The sequence below is a fragment of the Nannobrachium achirus genome (assembly GCF_963921795.1).
Source record: "Nannobrachium achirus genome assembly, chromosome: 20".
NCBI lineage: Eukaryota > Metazoa > Chordata > Actinopteri > Myctophiformes > Myctophidae > Nannobrachium > Nannobrachium achirus.
The window spans coordinates 9,015,260-9,032,275 of NC_137827.1; the positions used below are offsets into that span (position 1 = coordinate 9,015,260).

Consider the following 17,016-nt stretch of genomic DNA (forward strand, 5'->3'; position numbering starts at 1 on the left):
TCCAGTGGAACACTCTGAACACAGGACTGGATGGTAGACCTCGTCTGAGTCCAACACTGCTGCTGCTGCTGTTGTTGTTGTTGTTGTTGCTTCCGACGTCGATGCTTCTGATGTTGCTGTTGTTGTTGTTGTTGTTGATGCTGCTGCTGCCATAGATATATATAAAGGCTAGATAGCTCGCCCGCTGTTGGCCAATGGGGACTGACGACGCTACAGGTCGGCCATCTTGGGACAGGACCGATCGTCCAGTTTAACATTAATTTCTATAGTGCATGTACTATTTAAATGACCAGAGCTTGCTCAATTTTCAACATATTTTGAAACGGATTGGTTTCTTATAAACCTAAGAAACGTAGCTATGTTACTGTTTACTTAGAATAATTATAACCATGGATTTCCATATGAAATAACTAAGGCTGGGACTTTAACTGATTAATTGCGATTAATTAATTACAGAAAATTAACGCGATTAAAAAAATTAACACATTTTAATCGCACTTAGTTTTTGCACCACAAAACCTTCAGTTTCAGACATACCGATCATAGCGATGCACCAACCAAGAAGAGACAACAAACGCAAAGGGAGAAGTAGCCGATCAGAGCGCTTTGCTTGGCCCAGTGGATGCGAAATTTAGATTTAAAAAACTCACTTGTTGATTCACTCGTACAACAAAATGTGTTTTACTTCAAATATCGATGTGCGATTAAAATGCGATTAATTGCGATTAATTAATCACAGAGCCTGTAATTAATTAGATTAAAAATTTTAATCGCATCCCAGCCCTAGAAATAACATTATATAGGTAAAGTAAAGCAATTAGCTATACACACTGTATTTATATTGTAAATGTAACATGTAATAGTTCCAATATTAGTAATATTTATATTATTTAATTAATTGTGTATTAAATGTAACAATGCATTAATTTAATATAAAAATCTGTCTCATTTGGCTTATATTTATTTTATATAAAATAGTCTCATGTTGCCATTCTGTAAAATATGAGATTAGAGATGGGGCTTCAAGGTTATTTTATTAAGGACATAACAAAACCAAATAGACCTCCTTTTTATACAGTTTATTTCAGCACTGCAACTGCAAGTCATTTCCCAATCAGTAACATGATGACCAATCCTCCCCTCCCTATGAGATCAGACCAACAGCCAGACGAGTACCTACATAATATATACCAACTATAGTCATAACAGCAATAATCATGATGTATAATAATCTTTTTTTGTTAAACCCCATGCTGCATGATGCTTTGAGTGATTACTTGTTTGATGGATAAAGACCTGGTGGCTGACAGTGTAGAGAGACAGACAGGATTTACCATCAAGTATACCTGTAGCATTAGAACTGAATAGCAAAATCACAGTGGGTTCCTTTTCTCAGATGGCATTCAGTGCACTACTCATGGGCTCATATATACGTTGCTTGGAGTAAACTTTAAATGTAAAGCCTGAAAGGAGGTAAACCACACTCAAATACATCCATTGGGGAAAAATTTACCCATTATTTAACATCTGCATTAGAATGTAGAAGAATGTTTTATTTGATCATTGTTTGCCTGTTATCTCTCCTATGGTACCAGATCAATACAGCATGGAATTGTGGATGAAATGTGTCCATATACACACACAATATAAATATATATATATATATATATATATACTGTATATATATAAAAAGGACCGTTTTGGGTAGCTTCTGTCTCACGTTGTCTTTCTGTAAGCTAAGCATAGTCATTTTAGCAATATGGTGCAGCCTCAGCTTGGAAAACAGGGACACAACCAACTTCATCAGTGTATGGTGGTAACTGTCAATGCCCGAGCGAAAACACATCCTCTGAACCTATCCTATCCTATGGGCTATTTTCATCTGGAATCTGCAGATGCCTGGCAAACGACCCACTCTGCTGCCTTCACCGTGCCTTCAGATGGTATCACCAGACCTCCATTGCTTTTCAGGGTCAGTAGGTGGTAGCTCTTGTCCTTACAGGCAGATTCAGCATCGGTCACAAGGCTGGCCCGGCAGACATCACAGGACAGCTTTTTCAAAGTGCGTCGCACAACAAATCCTGAAATTAGCAAGCAGTAGACAGATCATTATAATACTTAATAAGCATGGACACTTACTGTTTTTACTATCGTATGTATCATGTATCATGCATCAATCTAATACATCTTTAAGCCGGACAGTCTGCCCAGTCCTGTAAAAGTATTCACTGCTGAAGTGCTCTCTGCAGAGCAGTGTCCTGTCATTTGCAACAAAACCATCCCATCTTAGGACAAGTTCCCACTGTCTCCTGCTCTCTAGGCTTTTGGGAAACCTTTAAAAAAAAGAAATGGGAGAACAGGTACCCAGATATATCAATTAAACATTTCCACCCTTCTTTCCTTTAACATTAAGGGTAAGGATGAAATATTTCTAAAAGCCAGGGTCAACAACACTCTTGCAATGTTATTATCTCACAGGCCTGTTGTTCCTGTGCAGCATAACTTGTATTGTACTGTACATAATGATTATCCTAATTATAATATAATATTATCATATTTGTGGCAGGTGATCCCACAGGTTCCATTTGGATACTCCTTTCATTGGAGCAGCCATAGGCAGCAAAAAAATCAGGCATCTTCACAACAGACTTCACAGACAGTAGGCCTATTTCTGTAAACAAAAAGCCAGCAATTCCCTGTATCAATGTATCTAAATGTAAGATATTTTTAACAAACCAAACCGCTTGGAAATCATGTAATTCTGCCTCTCCCACCATTGTAACATTGCTGTCATCAGTCAACTTTGTTCTAGCTCACACTCACAGCCTCTTTTTTGTCTCTTAGCCTGCAGCTAAAAAATACAACAATATCCACACAAAGAAATGTCATTTAGACAAAAGATTAGTTGTCATGAAATCGTTATTGGTCTCAGGAAAACCTGTAATATTTGAAAATCTCGATTGTTGTCTTGATAAACTTGTGCTAGTAGTAGCCATGCCACTTAACTATGCTGCATGCTCTTTTTTCGAAATGAAAAGCTTCAATTTCAACATGTCAACCAGCCTGAATCATAGCCACGTTAATAATGTTTGTAATAAACCAAACCGTTAGTAAATCCGTCAAGATTTCAGAGAATAAGGAGTATTTAAGTGTGCAGATCACTCACCTTACAGGCACTTTACCATACAGCGTGCCGGCAGAACAGGGGGAATGATCCTGTCCAAAGATGGCGGCCAGTGAACGACGCCGCCGACTCCGCCTTGCGCCATCTAGCCTTCTTATATATATCTATGGCTGCTGCTGCCGGTGTATTCTTCTTCTTCCTGTTCCTGTTTCTCCTGTGGTTTTGTGTTTTGTATCGAAGCACCTCAGCTTTGTTGACGCTACAGTTGAGAACAAACATGGCTCTGTACTGGGAGCGATACCGGTCGTGTCTGCAACAGAAGAAAAGACACTGCAATGTCACAGTGCAATTACAATACAACATGATGCCTCAACAGTATAACATATCACAATTCAAATATAATAGCAAAACAATAACATAATAAATAAGTAGCTTTGTTGGTTCCCAAGCCAAGTGGCGCATAGGGACAGGAGCCCATCTCCTGTTTCTGTAGTGTGAGGTAGCTTGATGTACAAGGACTTCCCCCTGCCACAATGTACAATTACGCTAGCCTGGCTTAGCCAGACTATATACTAATGCAGCTAACTAACTGCAGTATATCCCCTCCAGGATCAAGCCTGTGCACTGGGGATGGTTTTGAATTGAAGCTGAGAATGTTTTATTATCCCTGAAGTTGGTTTCATCCCCTTCTTGTTTTAACATGGGTGGATTGTCTAGCTGAGCTAGGCTACAATTACGCCCCCTGGACATGATGCAAGTATGTGTCAGGGGCTAAAAAGTTCCAATAGGCTAAAATATACAATAATACATATACAGATGATCACTCTGGCATTATCCGTTTACAGAGGTTGTTTACTGAAGGGCAACGAACGGCAGGGAGATAATTAGTTCAAAAGAACTATAATTAGTTCAAAAGAACTAATTACAGGTAGTACAAAAATATCACATTTGATCAATGCGGCATCATGTGGGACATGCCGAGTTCCTTCAGCAGAGGGAACAGTTAAAGGAACTCTCCAAGAGACATATTTTGGTTTTGGTGAAATGTTTTGAAAAAGAGTTTAAGCTCTATACTCTATAATCTGATAGTAATCATTGCAATAGAGCATTTGTTCAGTGGGTCTCCCAGTCACTATTTAACAGGGAAATAAACTTTCTTCCGATTTCACTTATTAAAAAAGTAAAATAGATAATGTTGCTATATAGACCTATATACAGTAGCAACACTAACAACTTTCATTTTCGAATTGAAAGGTGTTACAACATATAGGTGTAACCATTCTGAATTGGTTAAATTCACATCATTATTAATATTGTGATGATTATTCTGACCTCTGGCAGTCCAGACACAGTGTGATCATACAGGAGGGACAGTTGAGCACAGCGTCGCTGCTGGACAGACTCTGGACAGGTCCTTTACACAACTTGGCACGCTTTACATTGTACCTGGAAGACAAGGAGATTCTTTTCCTTTAAAGAGAAACTTTACTTTCCAGGCAAGTCAGATGTGACAGTGATGGCCAGAATTAGGAGAGGGGTCTGAATGCAGACCACAGATTCTTATAGGGCGGAGGTGGATTCTGAAGGTTCATACTACCCAATAGTATCATCGCACTAATGTCACATGCACGCTCCAGGTAGGGAGTGCTCCATTGCGTTCACTTGGACCACGCGGGGGTGCTTAAAGTCGGGGGACGAAGATTTACTATTCTGTCACCCTGGTTTACACATTCTAGCGGCGCTGAGTCGGCTCAGGCGACCTTGAGTCCCTTGAGACACCGGCGAGCGAGCGGTAGCGGACAAGTCGTCATGTCGAGTGGTGCGCGCGCCTCTGTCATGGTCAATAGAAAACGAGCATTCCTTTACAAGAACCCAACCGTACCGGGGTGGTTTTAGGATTCTTTAGAATCCGCCTCCCCCTGTACAGGTGGATTCTAAAGAATCTACAGTCCGCCTCCTGGGTTTCTGTGGTCTGCATTCAGACCCCATTGAGAATTAGCAGCATAGCTGTGAATGCAGCTATGCTGTGTACAGTCAATTTTTCAATGTACTTTCAATGAGCAATGACAGTTTTGCTTGATTCTTTCGTCCTCTTTTTCAATGAATCAATGAAAATAAAACGTAAACAGACTTTTTCAAATTGACACAATCTATGATTAACCACTTAACTCCTATTATTTCATAATTTAATAAGTGTCGCGCAAAAATAGCAAAGCTAACTGAGCTCAAAATCCATCACACTACAATGTGTTGGCAGATTATAGATTATAAAATAAAAAAAATTAAATGTTTCCCCCCCCCCATTTAATTAAAATGCTTTTTTTTATACTTGATTCTATCGATTAGTTCATTATACTATATTTAGAGATGTTTCTGGAGGATCATGTCCACACGCGGAGCCCCCCATTAATCCAGCACTAATGAGTGTATTTTTTCGCTGTTTATCACTTAAGACCTGAGAAAGTGCATCTACTGCATAAATCCACAAATCTCTGCAGTCTGGATCTGTCCATCTCTTTTATGTAGCCCATTAGCCTGGTAAACCATCCCGGTCGTGCAGATTCACATTATCATGTGTCTTCTGCAGACCAGTCTGGCTCATAGAGTTATAAGAAGAATAGAGAGGACACCAGATATCCTCACCCTTCCACTTGCATCGAGTTGCTCACCCAGCGCATGAGGCGTTTTCACCCCTTCTTCCGGGTAGTAAAACCGTGACGTAGTGGGGCCATTGTGACGCATTTTGCGCCATAGTTTGTGTTCATGGACGCGCTGGGGCTCCAATTCATGAACGAGCGGTATGAATGAGCGGTATGAACGCGCGTAAATACAAAGAAGCCTAGATGCGCGTTCATGTTAGTAGCCCCAACTGTAGTACCGCAAAACGGCCAACATGTCCATTGCGCTTCGAGGCTCCCCCAGGGTCCTGGGGGCTTGGTCTGGCTCCAAGCTCTAGGTGGGAATTATGCAGAAACCAGAAATGGAAGAGCCAATCAGCGTCTGTCGAACACAGGGTGCTGAGGGCAGACAGCGATTGGTTCTTCTACTTTTTGGGTTCTACAAAACGCCCACCCAGCGCTCTGGGCCAGACCGGTTGGGGAGGACCCATGATATGGATACTATACTCTCTCCATTTGTCCGTTTGGCTGTGTGTTGTCTAACTAGAAATACTGTTCCTACGAAACAGTCTGGGCTCGCGTGGAACACCATGTATGGGCACAAAGATCTACCCTTTGGCTGCTCCTCATTGGCTATGGGCCCTGCCTTTGTACTGTCAGTCATTTCTTTTAGGAGAATAAACCTGACATATAAAGATTTGGAATAACATACTTGTCTCGCCTTTTAGCGAGCCCACAATAAGAGTAATGACACCTAGACCCTAAACTAGACCCTAAACTAGACCCTGGAAACTACCGTCCCGTTTCCATTCTTAGCTCCATATCCAAAGTCATGGAGAAAATAGTCTACGAACAGATCGCAAGATATCTCGATGAGAATAATCTGATTTACGAGTTCCAATCTGGATTCAGAAAATCTCATTCCACTGACACATGCCTTCTCTATTTGACTGACCAAATCAAACGCGAAGCGGATGACGGCAAATATAGCGGCATGGTCATGATGGACCTCCAGAAGGCATTTGACACCGTAAATCATTCTATTCTGATTGAGAAACTAAAAGCCATCGGTCTTGACAGCGCAGCAGTGAGGTGGATGCAGTCTTACCTGGTGGGGAGGGAACAGGTGGTGGAGATTAACGGTACCCTGTCCCCCCCCCTCCCGGTAAACTGTGGTGTTCCTCAAGGTAGCATACTGGGACCTCTGTTGTTCCTAATATACGTGAACGACATGGCATCTGCTTGTGACTGCAACCTGTTCCTGTTCGCGGATGACTCGGCTCTCCTAGTCTCGGGCAAGGACCACTTGCAGGTTGAGAAGACACTTAACTCTGAACTAAGTAAGATCTGCACATGGCTTAACGACAACAAATTATCAATTCACCTGGGTAAAACAGAGTCCATCCTCTTTGGATCAAATCATAACCTCAAAAAAGTCGATAACTTCACAATCAAAGTGGGTGACAAGGTCATAACACGAAAAAACGAAATCTCTTACTTAGGATGTATCCTTGAAGCTAATCTTTCCAGTGAAAAGATGACTTCTAAAGTAATAAATAAAATCAACCAACGAACTCGTTTCCTACAGAGGATCGCCCCGATGGTCAATTCCAACACACTGAAGACCATAGCTGGTGCAATAATCCAGCCCCTCTTTGACTACGGAGTCCACGTATGGTATCGTGACGCCCCACAAGCCCTGAAAACTAAACTACAAACAGCCCAAAATAAACTAATTAGGGTCCTGCTTAGACTTCCCTATCAGACTCACCTCACCGCTACTCACCAGTTAAGAGTGGGGTGGCTCAGAGTAGTTGACAGAGTACAGCAACTTGCAATGGGCCTGGTGTACAAGATACACTACACCACTATGATACCCAAGTACCTGTCAAAATACTTTATAAACATTAAGGATGTCCATAATTACAACACCAGAGGCAGCGCCACAGATCACTTTCAACCCAGAGTCAAAACCAACAAAGGGTCAAACTCTTTTTTCTGCTATACCACCAAAATGTGGAAAGCCTTACCGAAGGCCACAAAGGAGTGTGGATCACTAGCATCCTTTAAAATTGCCCTGAAAAACCACTTACAGGCAGCAGCCGTTCGCAACTGGTAAAAAAACCTAGCCCAATCCTACCCTCCCCTGCCCCTTCTTTGTATATACTGTTTGTTTAAACTTACTGTCTTCTATTTTGTTTTTCTTTACATATCTACTGCATAGTACTGTGTTCTATTTGTCTGTCATTCAATGTTATATGAGATACTTCAATGGTTTCCAGTGGAAATAAGCTTAGTCTTTCAATGGATCTCCTTTTAGTAGACCTTGTACCAGTGAACTGTACCGTCATGAAACTGTACCTTTTCCTATGCAAACTTCTAATAAAGTCTTCAATCAATCAAACCACCTCCAGGTATACAACTAGACCAGGTCAACCTGGTTGTGCCAGACCCCGGTTCTGCCAACCCTCTGGTCATTTATGACATCATGCCTTTTGTAGGCATGTCATCATCATGTCATCATATATACCCTTTATATAGAAAACCCGGACCGACAGACATTTGCTTATGTAGGCCCTACCCATTTCATGGGTCTGGCAATAACTAGAAAGATGAAATTGGAAATTGCGAGTGTGGTTGCTAATATTCTACAGTAAGCTAACTGTCGACCAATTGATTCCCTATTGATTCCCTCACCCATTGATTCCCTATTGATTTCCACTCCTATTGATTCCCTATCCCTGCCATTTCCAATGGCAGCGGATAAGTTACCCTAGTAATAAATAAAGTTTCCCCAGAAAAGTTACCCTAGAAGTCTATTCATGGGTTGCATTTGTAGTCCTAAACGGCCATGTTGAGGACCAACACAGGTGTTTCAATTTGTCTGATTGGCACAGAACTAATGTTCTGCGCCAATATGAACACCTGTGTTGGTCCTCAACATGGCTGGTGTAGGACTACAAATGCAACCCATGTATAAAGTTTCCCCAGGACACAAACTAGAAAGATGCAATTGGAGATTGCAAGAGTGGTTGCCTTGACGTGAGTCACACTTCTGTCTTACCATTTGAATTTTGAAATATAATTCACTTAATAAATGAATGGCCATATATGGAGATCTCTATGTCAGTCCTTGTCCCTTTTATGCCCATATTTGGAGATCCCTGAGCTTATAGATAGTTAAACAGTGTTAGATCTGTCTAAGTCTAAGACGGGAGAGACGTGTCGTACTCTCTCCTCTTGGCATCGACCCAGGCCTGGTCTCTGTCGTCCTCATCAGGATCGTATAACAGCTCATCATTGGTCAGAATCCTCCGCTGGCTCCGCCTCTTTCCTGTAGAACTGCCTGGAAATAGAAAGAGAAGCGAATCTAACAAGTCATGTTTAAAAACCCTTTCACTAAGCGCAGGAAAAGATCTGCGTAATATTAACACATTAAGACCTGTAATTATTTTATACTTTAGCTATTGAAAAATAGCAGATCTACATGCTCACGCAACATTTTTGCAAATCTTTGAATTTTTTCAAAGCAAACCTTTGTAACTCAAATCTCTGCTTCTGGGGGTCCCTGGAACAACATGTTTTGAGATGGGGGTCCGCAGCCAAATACATGTAATTTTGAGGGTCCATTGACATGAAAGACTTTGAGAAACATTGATTTAAAAAAAGGATAAGACATTTATAGAATCGGGTCAAAAATAGCAGATCTACAAGCTCGCACGTGGCACCGAGTGCCGCGCTGTGAGCTTGTATATCTGCTATTTTTCAATAGTTAAAGCATAAAATAATGGTTAAAGAGGTTCAAGTCTAATGCGACACAGATGGAGTAACTTGATTTACATAGCACCATAGTGCTTTAAGAGAGTAAAACCAACATTATAATGAACAAATAAATGGAAATAAATACGTACTTGGGCGGTTTTCCTCGTCAGAGTCAGAGTCAAAATAGACATCGTCATACAGAGTCTGGGGTGCTGGGTCACTGGACTGTCCCACTGGGACACTGGCCTGTCCCACTGGCTCTGCTGGAAGACAGACAGACAGACAAAAAACATTTTCATCTGAGTGTGTCATCATATCCATCTGGTCACCTAGCTCCATCTTCCTAGAGAGTGACCATATTTTCAAACACCCAAACCGGGACTTTGACGAAACATTCTAATGTTTAAATGTATGCTCCGTCATACCATACAAGCTTGAATGTCCAGGGCAATTATTGTACACACACACACACACACACACACACACACACACACACACACACACACACACACTCCGGCTTAACTTTTGCTACAACTGCTCTGTCTCAGTCTCACTTCTCTCTCTCTCACATACCCACACACACACCCCTTAAATTGGAGCAGAGCGACAAAATACAATGACAAATACCTCAGACGTTAGGCCCTGTCCATACCTAAAAAATCCCCGGGCGTTTCTGACTTCGTTTTGAAACCTCTACGCCTCCACACGGGCCCGTGTAGAAAAATATGTGTGTCCACACGGTATTATCAAAACACTATAAATCCCTGTCTGCGCGTCACCGAAGCGGGTGGCCGGCTGGCCGCGTCCCCCTGCTCTCATGCAATCATTGCAGCAGCTATCTATCTATAGGCTATGCATTGTCCAAGTTTCACAATCTTCACACTTTAACATGCACAATTGCTATTTAAATATTAATTTAATATAAATTCGCGAACTATTTCTAGAGCAGGGGAGAGGAAGAGGGAGAGAGAGAGAGAGAGAGAGAGCTTTGTAAGACGGGACCGTTTAACGGTGCAGCAGAGGAGAACGTTGCATAGCTATTTATTAAACCACAATCGAATGTTCTTTACTTGCATAATGGGGACTCTTTTTTAAATTTTTAATAGTCCCTGGAAAATGTTTAGCCTATTTGAACATCTGATCTCTAAGTTGCCTCAAGTTGGAAATGAGAACATAATCATATGAATGCTTCAGTGCACTTGTTAAAGCAGCATCTATTACTAAATTAGAGTGACAGACACACATGTTAGAGATAGGAGAGAGATGGAAGATAATGTAGGCTACACAGCCTAGACTAGAGCCTTTTTTTGTGCTTGTGCTGATCGTGGAAATAATTTAAAAGGCAGCACATGCCGTGAATAAACAACATATTCTCACCTTCAAAGCGTCAGACAACTAGCCCAATTCACGGCCCGCCCACTAAGCATCCCACGGGTGCTGAAGTCACATTTTGAAGGGGTAAATCCTACCATAGCCTATGGAGTTGGCACAGAAATCGCAAATTTAATGCAATTTCCGAATAGTAAAGTATAAAATACGGCTAGCATGATCAAGAACACAAGATACTAAACGGCACAAAGCACTATAATTTACTTTACTGTTAGAAATAATGATTTGTTGGCTTTAAGTCCAGTATAGTTTCCCCTTCGAATTGAAGTCAGCACCCGGGGAAAACTGAGAAATGGAAGTAGGTGGGCGGGCCGTGAATAAGGCTAACTGGTGAGAATGGGCTGGAATAATGCCTGCATGCGTGCGTATGTCTCCATTATGCTTGAAATCATTTGATATTGGCAGTTGATATCCAAACTTTGACAAAGAGAAGAGGCAGGCGCGTCGCGTCAGATATGCTCCGTTAACAAGACGAGGGCTGCATCTCGTTATTGATAATGAGCACCTTATCGATCCAGCTTATTGAGCCGGTGGAAAGCTATGTGAGACAACACATTCAGAATATAACTGGTAGGCCTATATTTTGCAACTGTGAGTTCGTGGCTGGCCAGTGACCACCATCTATGAAGATGACATTTGACAAGAGTAACAAATATCATTAAAACAATCATTCATTAGGGCTCCATCCCTAAATAAGACAGCTGAGCTCTCTAATGTTAACATGTCGTGAATGCGCTCATAAATATGGATATTCTACAGAGACCGCCACGGGATTCTCTCATAGCAAGGAGGAGGAGGCGAGGAGCACAAGGTGACGTAAGCATGCAAGCAAAGAACTTCTCCGTTTACGGTGTCCACAAGGCAAAATAAATACGCCCGGGTAACAAAAATGCACTGCAGCCGGAGTTTTGGAAACTATTCGGCTAGTCCTCCGTTTGCATGCGTCTGCATGTGGACACCCATGGGTGTTCGTGGTTTTACCTCCCCGGTGAAAAATAATCCGTTGTCGTCTGGACGGGGCCTTAGTTTAGCTTAAGTGGTATTGCCACCCAAAGTGTAAAAATCCCCCCATGTAACGAAAAAACTAAAACACATGAACACTAGCATCCCTCGGGGGTGTGTGTGTGTGTGTGTGCGCGCGTGTGCGTGTGCCGTGTGTGTGTGTGTGTGTGTGTGTGGTTGTGTGTGTGTGGTTGCGTGTGCATGCGTGTGTGCACTCCTCAGACCTAGTGTGCGTGTGGCTGTGGCTCCTCCCCAGCTGCCCTCCAGGGTCCTGATGGTGGAGTTGAGCTCTGCGTCCATCTCCTTCTCAAACTCATCTCCGCTGGAGGACTCACTCTCTCCGGTCAGATACTCCCTGATCAGCTTCCTCTTCTGGTCTGGAGTGCCGTTCAGCAGCACCTCCAGCTCGTCCTCTGAACTGGGACCAAAGCAAACACCACGTCATTGTTCTATTTCTAAGATAACAGATAAAGAAATCTAGATATTTCTCCATTCAAAGTGGATGGTAGATACAGATAAAAAAATATCTGCCACAGATAATTATTTTATCTGTGGCAGATATATATATATTTTTTTAATATCTGTGGCAATATTTTTTTTAACTGTATGTACCATCCACTTTGAATGGAAAAATATCTGGAGAAAGAGATTCTTTTTATCTGTTATCTGGCAGGGTAGGAATGGGCCTTTAAGGTGGTTGTGTTTCTAGCCTTCTTTTGTCACAACAGTTCACAAATCTTGCTGCTGTGTTCGAACATTGTTGTATTTGTTGTATTTCTCCCAGGTATTCTCTCAGTAGAATACACAGGACCACAATGGAAACAAGCCAGAATAGGGCTTTTAGAGTTATCCTTTTACCACCATTAGTACCACGTGTACTTTGCTAAATGTTAATAAAGTATTCAAATCAAATCAATCCATCTGCCTTTTACCCCCAGTCGTCCAAGTTTGTTTACATGTTAGCAGAAGTTTAGCATTTAGCATAGCATAGCATCATGCTACAGACGTGTTTTAATAAAAGGTGTTGTTGCTGCTAACCTGCTGGCTGCTCTCTCCTCATCACTGGGACATTCTTCTATCCCGAACGAGTCCACGTCTGACGGCATGTCAACATTCATGTTCATTAATGCAATGATTCAAGTTTATCCGACGTTTCACTTCACAACTAACTGCTGCTTGTTGATGTACTGCGTTGCCTCCTCAATATCACGCCTCGCCCTCAATGCGGCGTGATTATGGATCCAACTGGGAAAGATGGATAACCACGCCCCGGACTCATTTTTGAAGCGTGTGGCTGAACCGGACGTAGGGAGCGCTCCGTTGTAGTCACTTGGACCGCGCGAGGTGCACCAAAACCCAATTATCATGGCGTTTATCGTGCGCTTGCCCAGGCATAAATATAACGATTGCATTCACCACGGCTTCGTAACTCGCGCGGCCGGCGCCCTGGCCCGCTCTTCGCGGCCACTCGCGCCTGCGGCGCTCGGGGGCGAAGAGCAGGACCAAGGTCCGCTGGCCTTCGCGCCGCTTGCAATGTCGTGGACAATAACTGAAAACGAGCGCTCTTTGCCGTTTCCATCCATCTTTCCCAGTTGGATCCATAATCACGCCTCAATGCGTGAGTCGATGTCGCCTAGAAGTGACGTCAATGTTCCGCAATCATAAACGATGCTCCAGGGTTTTTTTGTGAAATGTAGTTTAACCTTACAGTTCCGAACTTCCCTGATAGATAAATAGTCCCATTATCTTATTCTTGATGATGATGAGATGATAAAGTGAAGAGGGCTCTTTATTAAACGTTTTATGTACTTGTTTTAATTCAACTAGCCCTTACCCGTTCAAAGATATGAGCTCCGAAATGATGTGCAGTGTGTGGATTATGGGATGTGCACTGTGCACACAATATATGAGGGATGGAAAGTAACTTTAACTGTTGCTTGCATGCTAATATGTAGGAGCATCAATGTAAATACCCGTTCCATTTAACGGCTACAGAGATACTGTGTACCGATCTGCATGATTTTGGACAACATCTGTAACAGGGCCAGAACACCCCCCCCCGCCCGCCCGCCTGCACACACACACTCCCCCCCCCCCCGTGTGTGTGTGTGTGTGTGTGTGTGTGTGTGTGTGTGTGTGTGTGGGTTTGTGTGGGATTGTGCATGGCCTGAACAACAGCGCCCCTCCCTTAACATGTGTGGTCACAAAAGGTACTGTAGGCTAAATAGATATAGATAGACCATAAAAATGCTATTATACAGCATACGATTCGTGAAAGTGACAAACGGGCTTCACAGTTATGTCAGGTGTGTTCATATGCTGATGGTGATGCGATTTCAGATCAATTGCTCCAGCCACCGAGGAGAAACGCTGAGACAGACAGACACTCACTCACTCAGACAGACACTCACTCAGACATTCGCTAAATTATAGTATAGATGATGCCGTTTTGGGTTAGGAGAATTTTACTTGTAGTTTTCACTTTGTCCACTTGAGGGAGACAAAGATCGTGGAATTAAAACGGAACCTTTCAGCTGACTATTTATTTATGTGGATGCTGGAAATGTCTGTACAAGATGGAGAGAGAGAGAGAGGTGTAAACCTCTATGGGTGTTCATAGCTATGGTTCATAGGCGTAAATCAATTGTGGAGGTATGCAATGCGACCATCAGATCGCAGTTTGTATGAAAACGTGTGTGTGTGTTTTAATTTAAGGCAGACATATTTGTTGTATGAAAACTACACAGTTAATTTAAGGCAGGCATATTTTGTAAAAGTAGATATTGTTGAAACTTTCATAATGAAACTTTCATATTCTAGACACATTGCACATTCAGTGAATAATTCCAGATCCGTTTACACTACAGCACATGAATATCAAAAGTCCATATTTCAAAATATTACAATATTACATAAGACCACTCAAAACAAGGATTTATAATAGAGAAATGTCAACCTTCTGAAGTCAGAGTTGCTTGAAGTCCAGTGGGAGGTTTCCGAGGTCAGTTATGATTTGGGCTGCTATGGCATCTGCAATGCTTTTTTACAAAATATTCAAATTTTCTGAGATTGAGACCTATAAGGGTCCATTTGGTTCCTAACTATCATTTAGGGATCCCCTGGGGGTCCCTGGACTACACTTTGAGAAACACCTGGTTAAGGTTAAGGTTAGGTTTAGGGATAGTTGTAAAAACGAGAAATGTCAATCACAGCGACTTCTGGCCAATCACAGCGGGGGTTTGCACTAGCCCTAGAAGAACATACAGTATATGGGATCCCTAATTACTCGTCCCTGTGTAGCCTGACTCCTCCTCCTTGTCAGCACAGCTTTGATCGGTTCCGACACCAAAAGGTGTCGAACATGTTCATTGTTCACCCTCCTCCTCCCTGCCCCCAAGAGGAGGTGATGGCCCTAGGAGTGCATTTACACATGTATGTATGTCCACTTGTCCTCACCCAGGATGCAAATGGAGAAGTGGCTCCTCCTAAGCCCCTTTTCGACCGCAGCTTTAGCACCACACCACACCACACCACACTACATCACACCACACCGCACCACATAAAAATATAGACATATTCCATTACACAAAAATACCCCTATCGGTAAGAAACAAATTTACCCTTTTATCTGTGATTATGATACAATATAAAACATATTTCTTTGACATCTTCGGCATCAAAGCAAGTTCAGCACCATACACCTTGAGGACATGCTCTGGTGTCAAAGACACAACAGGACGACGGGCTTTCAACTTCATTGTGGAGTCAATGGATGAGCAAACAACCATCTCTCTCCCCACACTTATAGAGTGTGACATGATGCCTGACGACAGGTCAGAGATCCCATCACCAGAGATTGCTAATCATTACCCCCATCTTAGGCCGGCTTTACACTGCCACTGAAGCGTGATTATAGATCCAACTGGGAAAGATGGATAACCACGCCCCGGACTCATTTTTGAAGCTTGTGATTGGCTGAACCGGACGTAGGGAGCGCTCCGTTGTAGTCACTTGGACCGCGCGAGGTGCACGGTACCCAATTATCATGGCGTTTATCGTGCGCTTGCCCAGGCCTTACGGCCTGGGCATAAATATAACGATTGCATTCACCACGGCTTCGTAACTCGCGCGGCGCTCCGCCGGCCGCGCGGCCCTGGCCCGCTCTTCGCGGCCACTCGCGCCTGCGGCGCTCGGGGGCGAAGAGCAGGACCAAGGTCCGCTGGCCTTCGCGCCGCTTGCAGTGTCGTGGACAATAACTGTGAAAACGAGCGCTCTATGCCGTTTCCATCCATCTTTCCCAGTTGGATCCATAATCACGCGCCACTGAAATCTAGCCTCAATCAGATCTGAGTCACTTCAAAAGTGGAATCCGATTTTTTTTAAATAGTCTAAATCCAAACATGTCACATTCAGGTCACATGAAATCCGATTTTGAAAAACCACATCCAGAGGTAGTTTCAAATCCGATCCATATCGGATCTGAGGACATCTGACACAGTCTGAAAGCAGCAACCACATCCACCCCATTGAGTTATATGCAGGTCACATACAAGCCACTTCAAACTGGCCAAGCGTCACCGAACGCGGCTGTAAATTACATCATTACAGAGCGCGAGTATTTACTATTTGATTACAGTGCACTGAGCACATGAGAAAAACAAAAGAGAAGAGAGAAAACACGTGAGCTAAACAGTGAAAATGAGAGAGAAGAGCGAAACACAAGAGTAAAGAAAAGAAGAGAGAAAAACAATATTAACGTGTGTTTACTAGCGTTTACTATGGTCTATTATGTCGCATTTCCTGAACGTAATCAGAACGTAATCAACCAGCGTCGCCGTAGTGACGTAACGCCATGACGCCTACGTCGTTACCACGGTAACCAAAGCATGCATGTCGCCGCAGAGCAGCTTTGGGCTACGCTGTCTGAATGCACAGATCAGATCTGTGTCACTTGCAAATGCTGTGTGAAAACTCTGGCCAAAAGATCAGATTTGAAACCAAATCGGATTTGGGCTGGATTGGACTGCAGTGTAAAGCCGGCCTTACTCCTGTGGCAGACAAGATCCCAGCAGTCGACCCTAGTGCAGCAATTCTTCTCCTCCTCGGCAGAGATGTAATTCA

General features: G+C 42.9%; 1 protein-coding gene across 1 annotated transcript; it reads right to left on the reverse strand.

The window, feature by feature from the left end:
* Positions 1-3,178: 3,178 nt before the first annotated feature.
* On the reverse strand, positions 3,179-13,081 carry LOC308305908 (E2F-associated phosphoprotein-like; the record flags this gene model as incomplete). The annotated part of the gene is made up of 6 exons (XM_080750804.1): positions 12,934-13,081; positions 12,120-12,313; positions 9,654-9,764; positions 8,974-9,088; positions 4,457-4,570; positions 3,179-3,434 (listed from the first exon to the last, which is right to left on the reverse strand). The coding sequence occupies exons 1-6, from the start codon at positions 13,017-13,019 to the stop codon at positions 3,179-3,181; spliced, it is 876 nt and encodes a 291-aa protein (XP_080606930.1). The 5' UTR covers positions 13,020-13,081.
* Between the last annotated feature and the right edge of the window lie 3,935 nt (positions 13,082-17,016).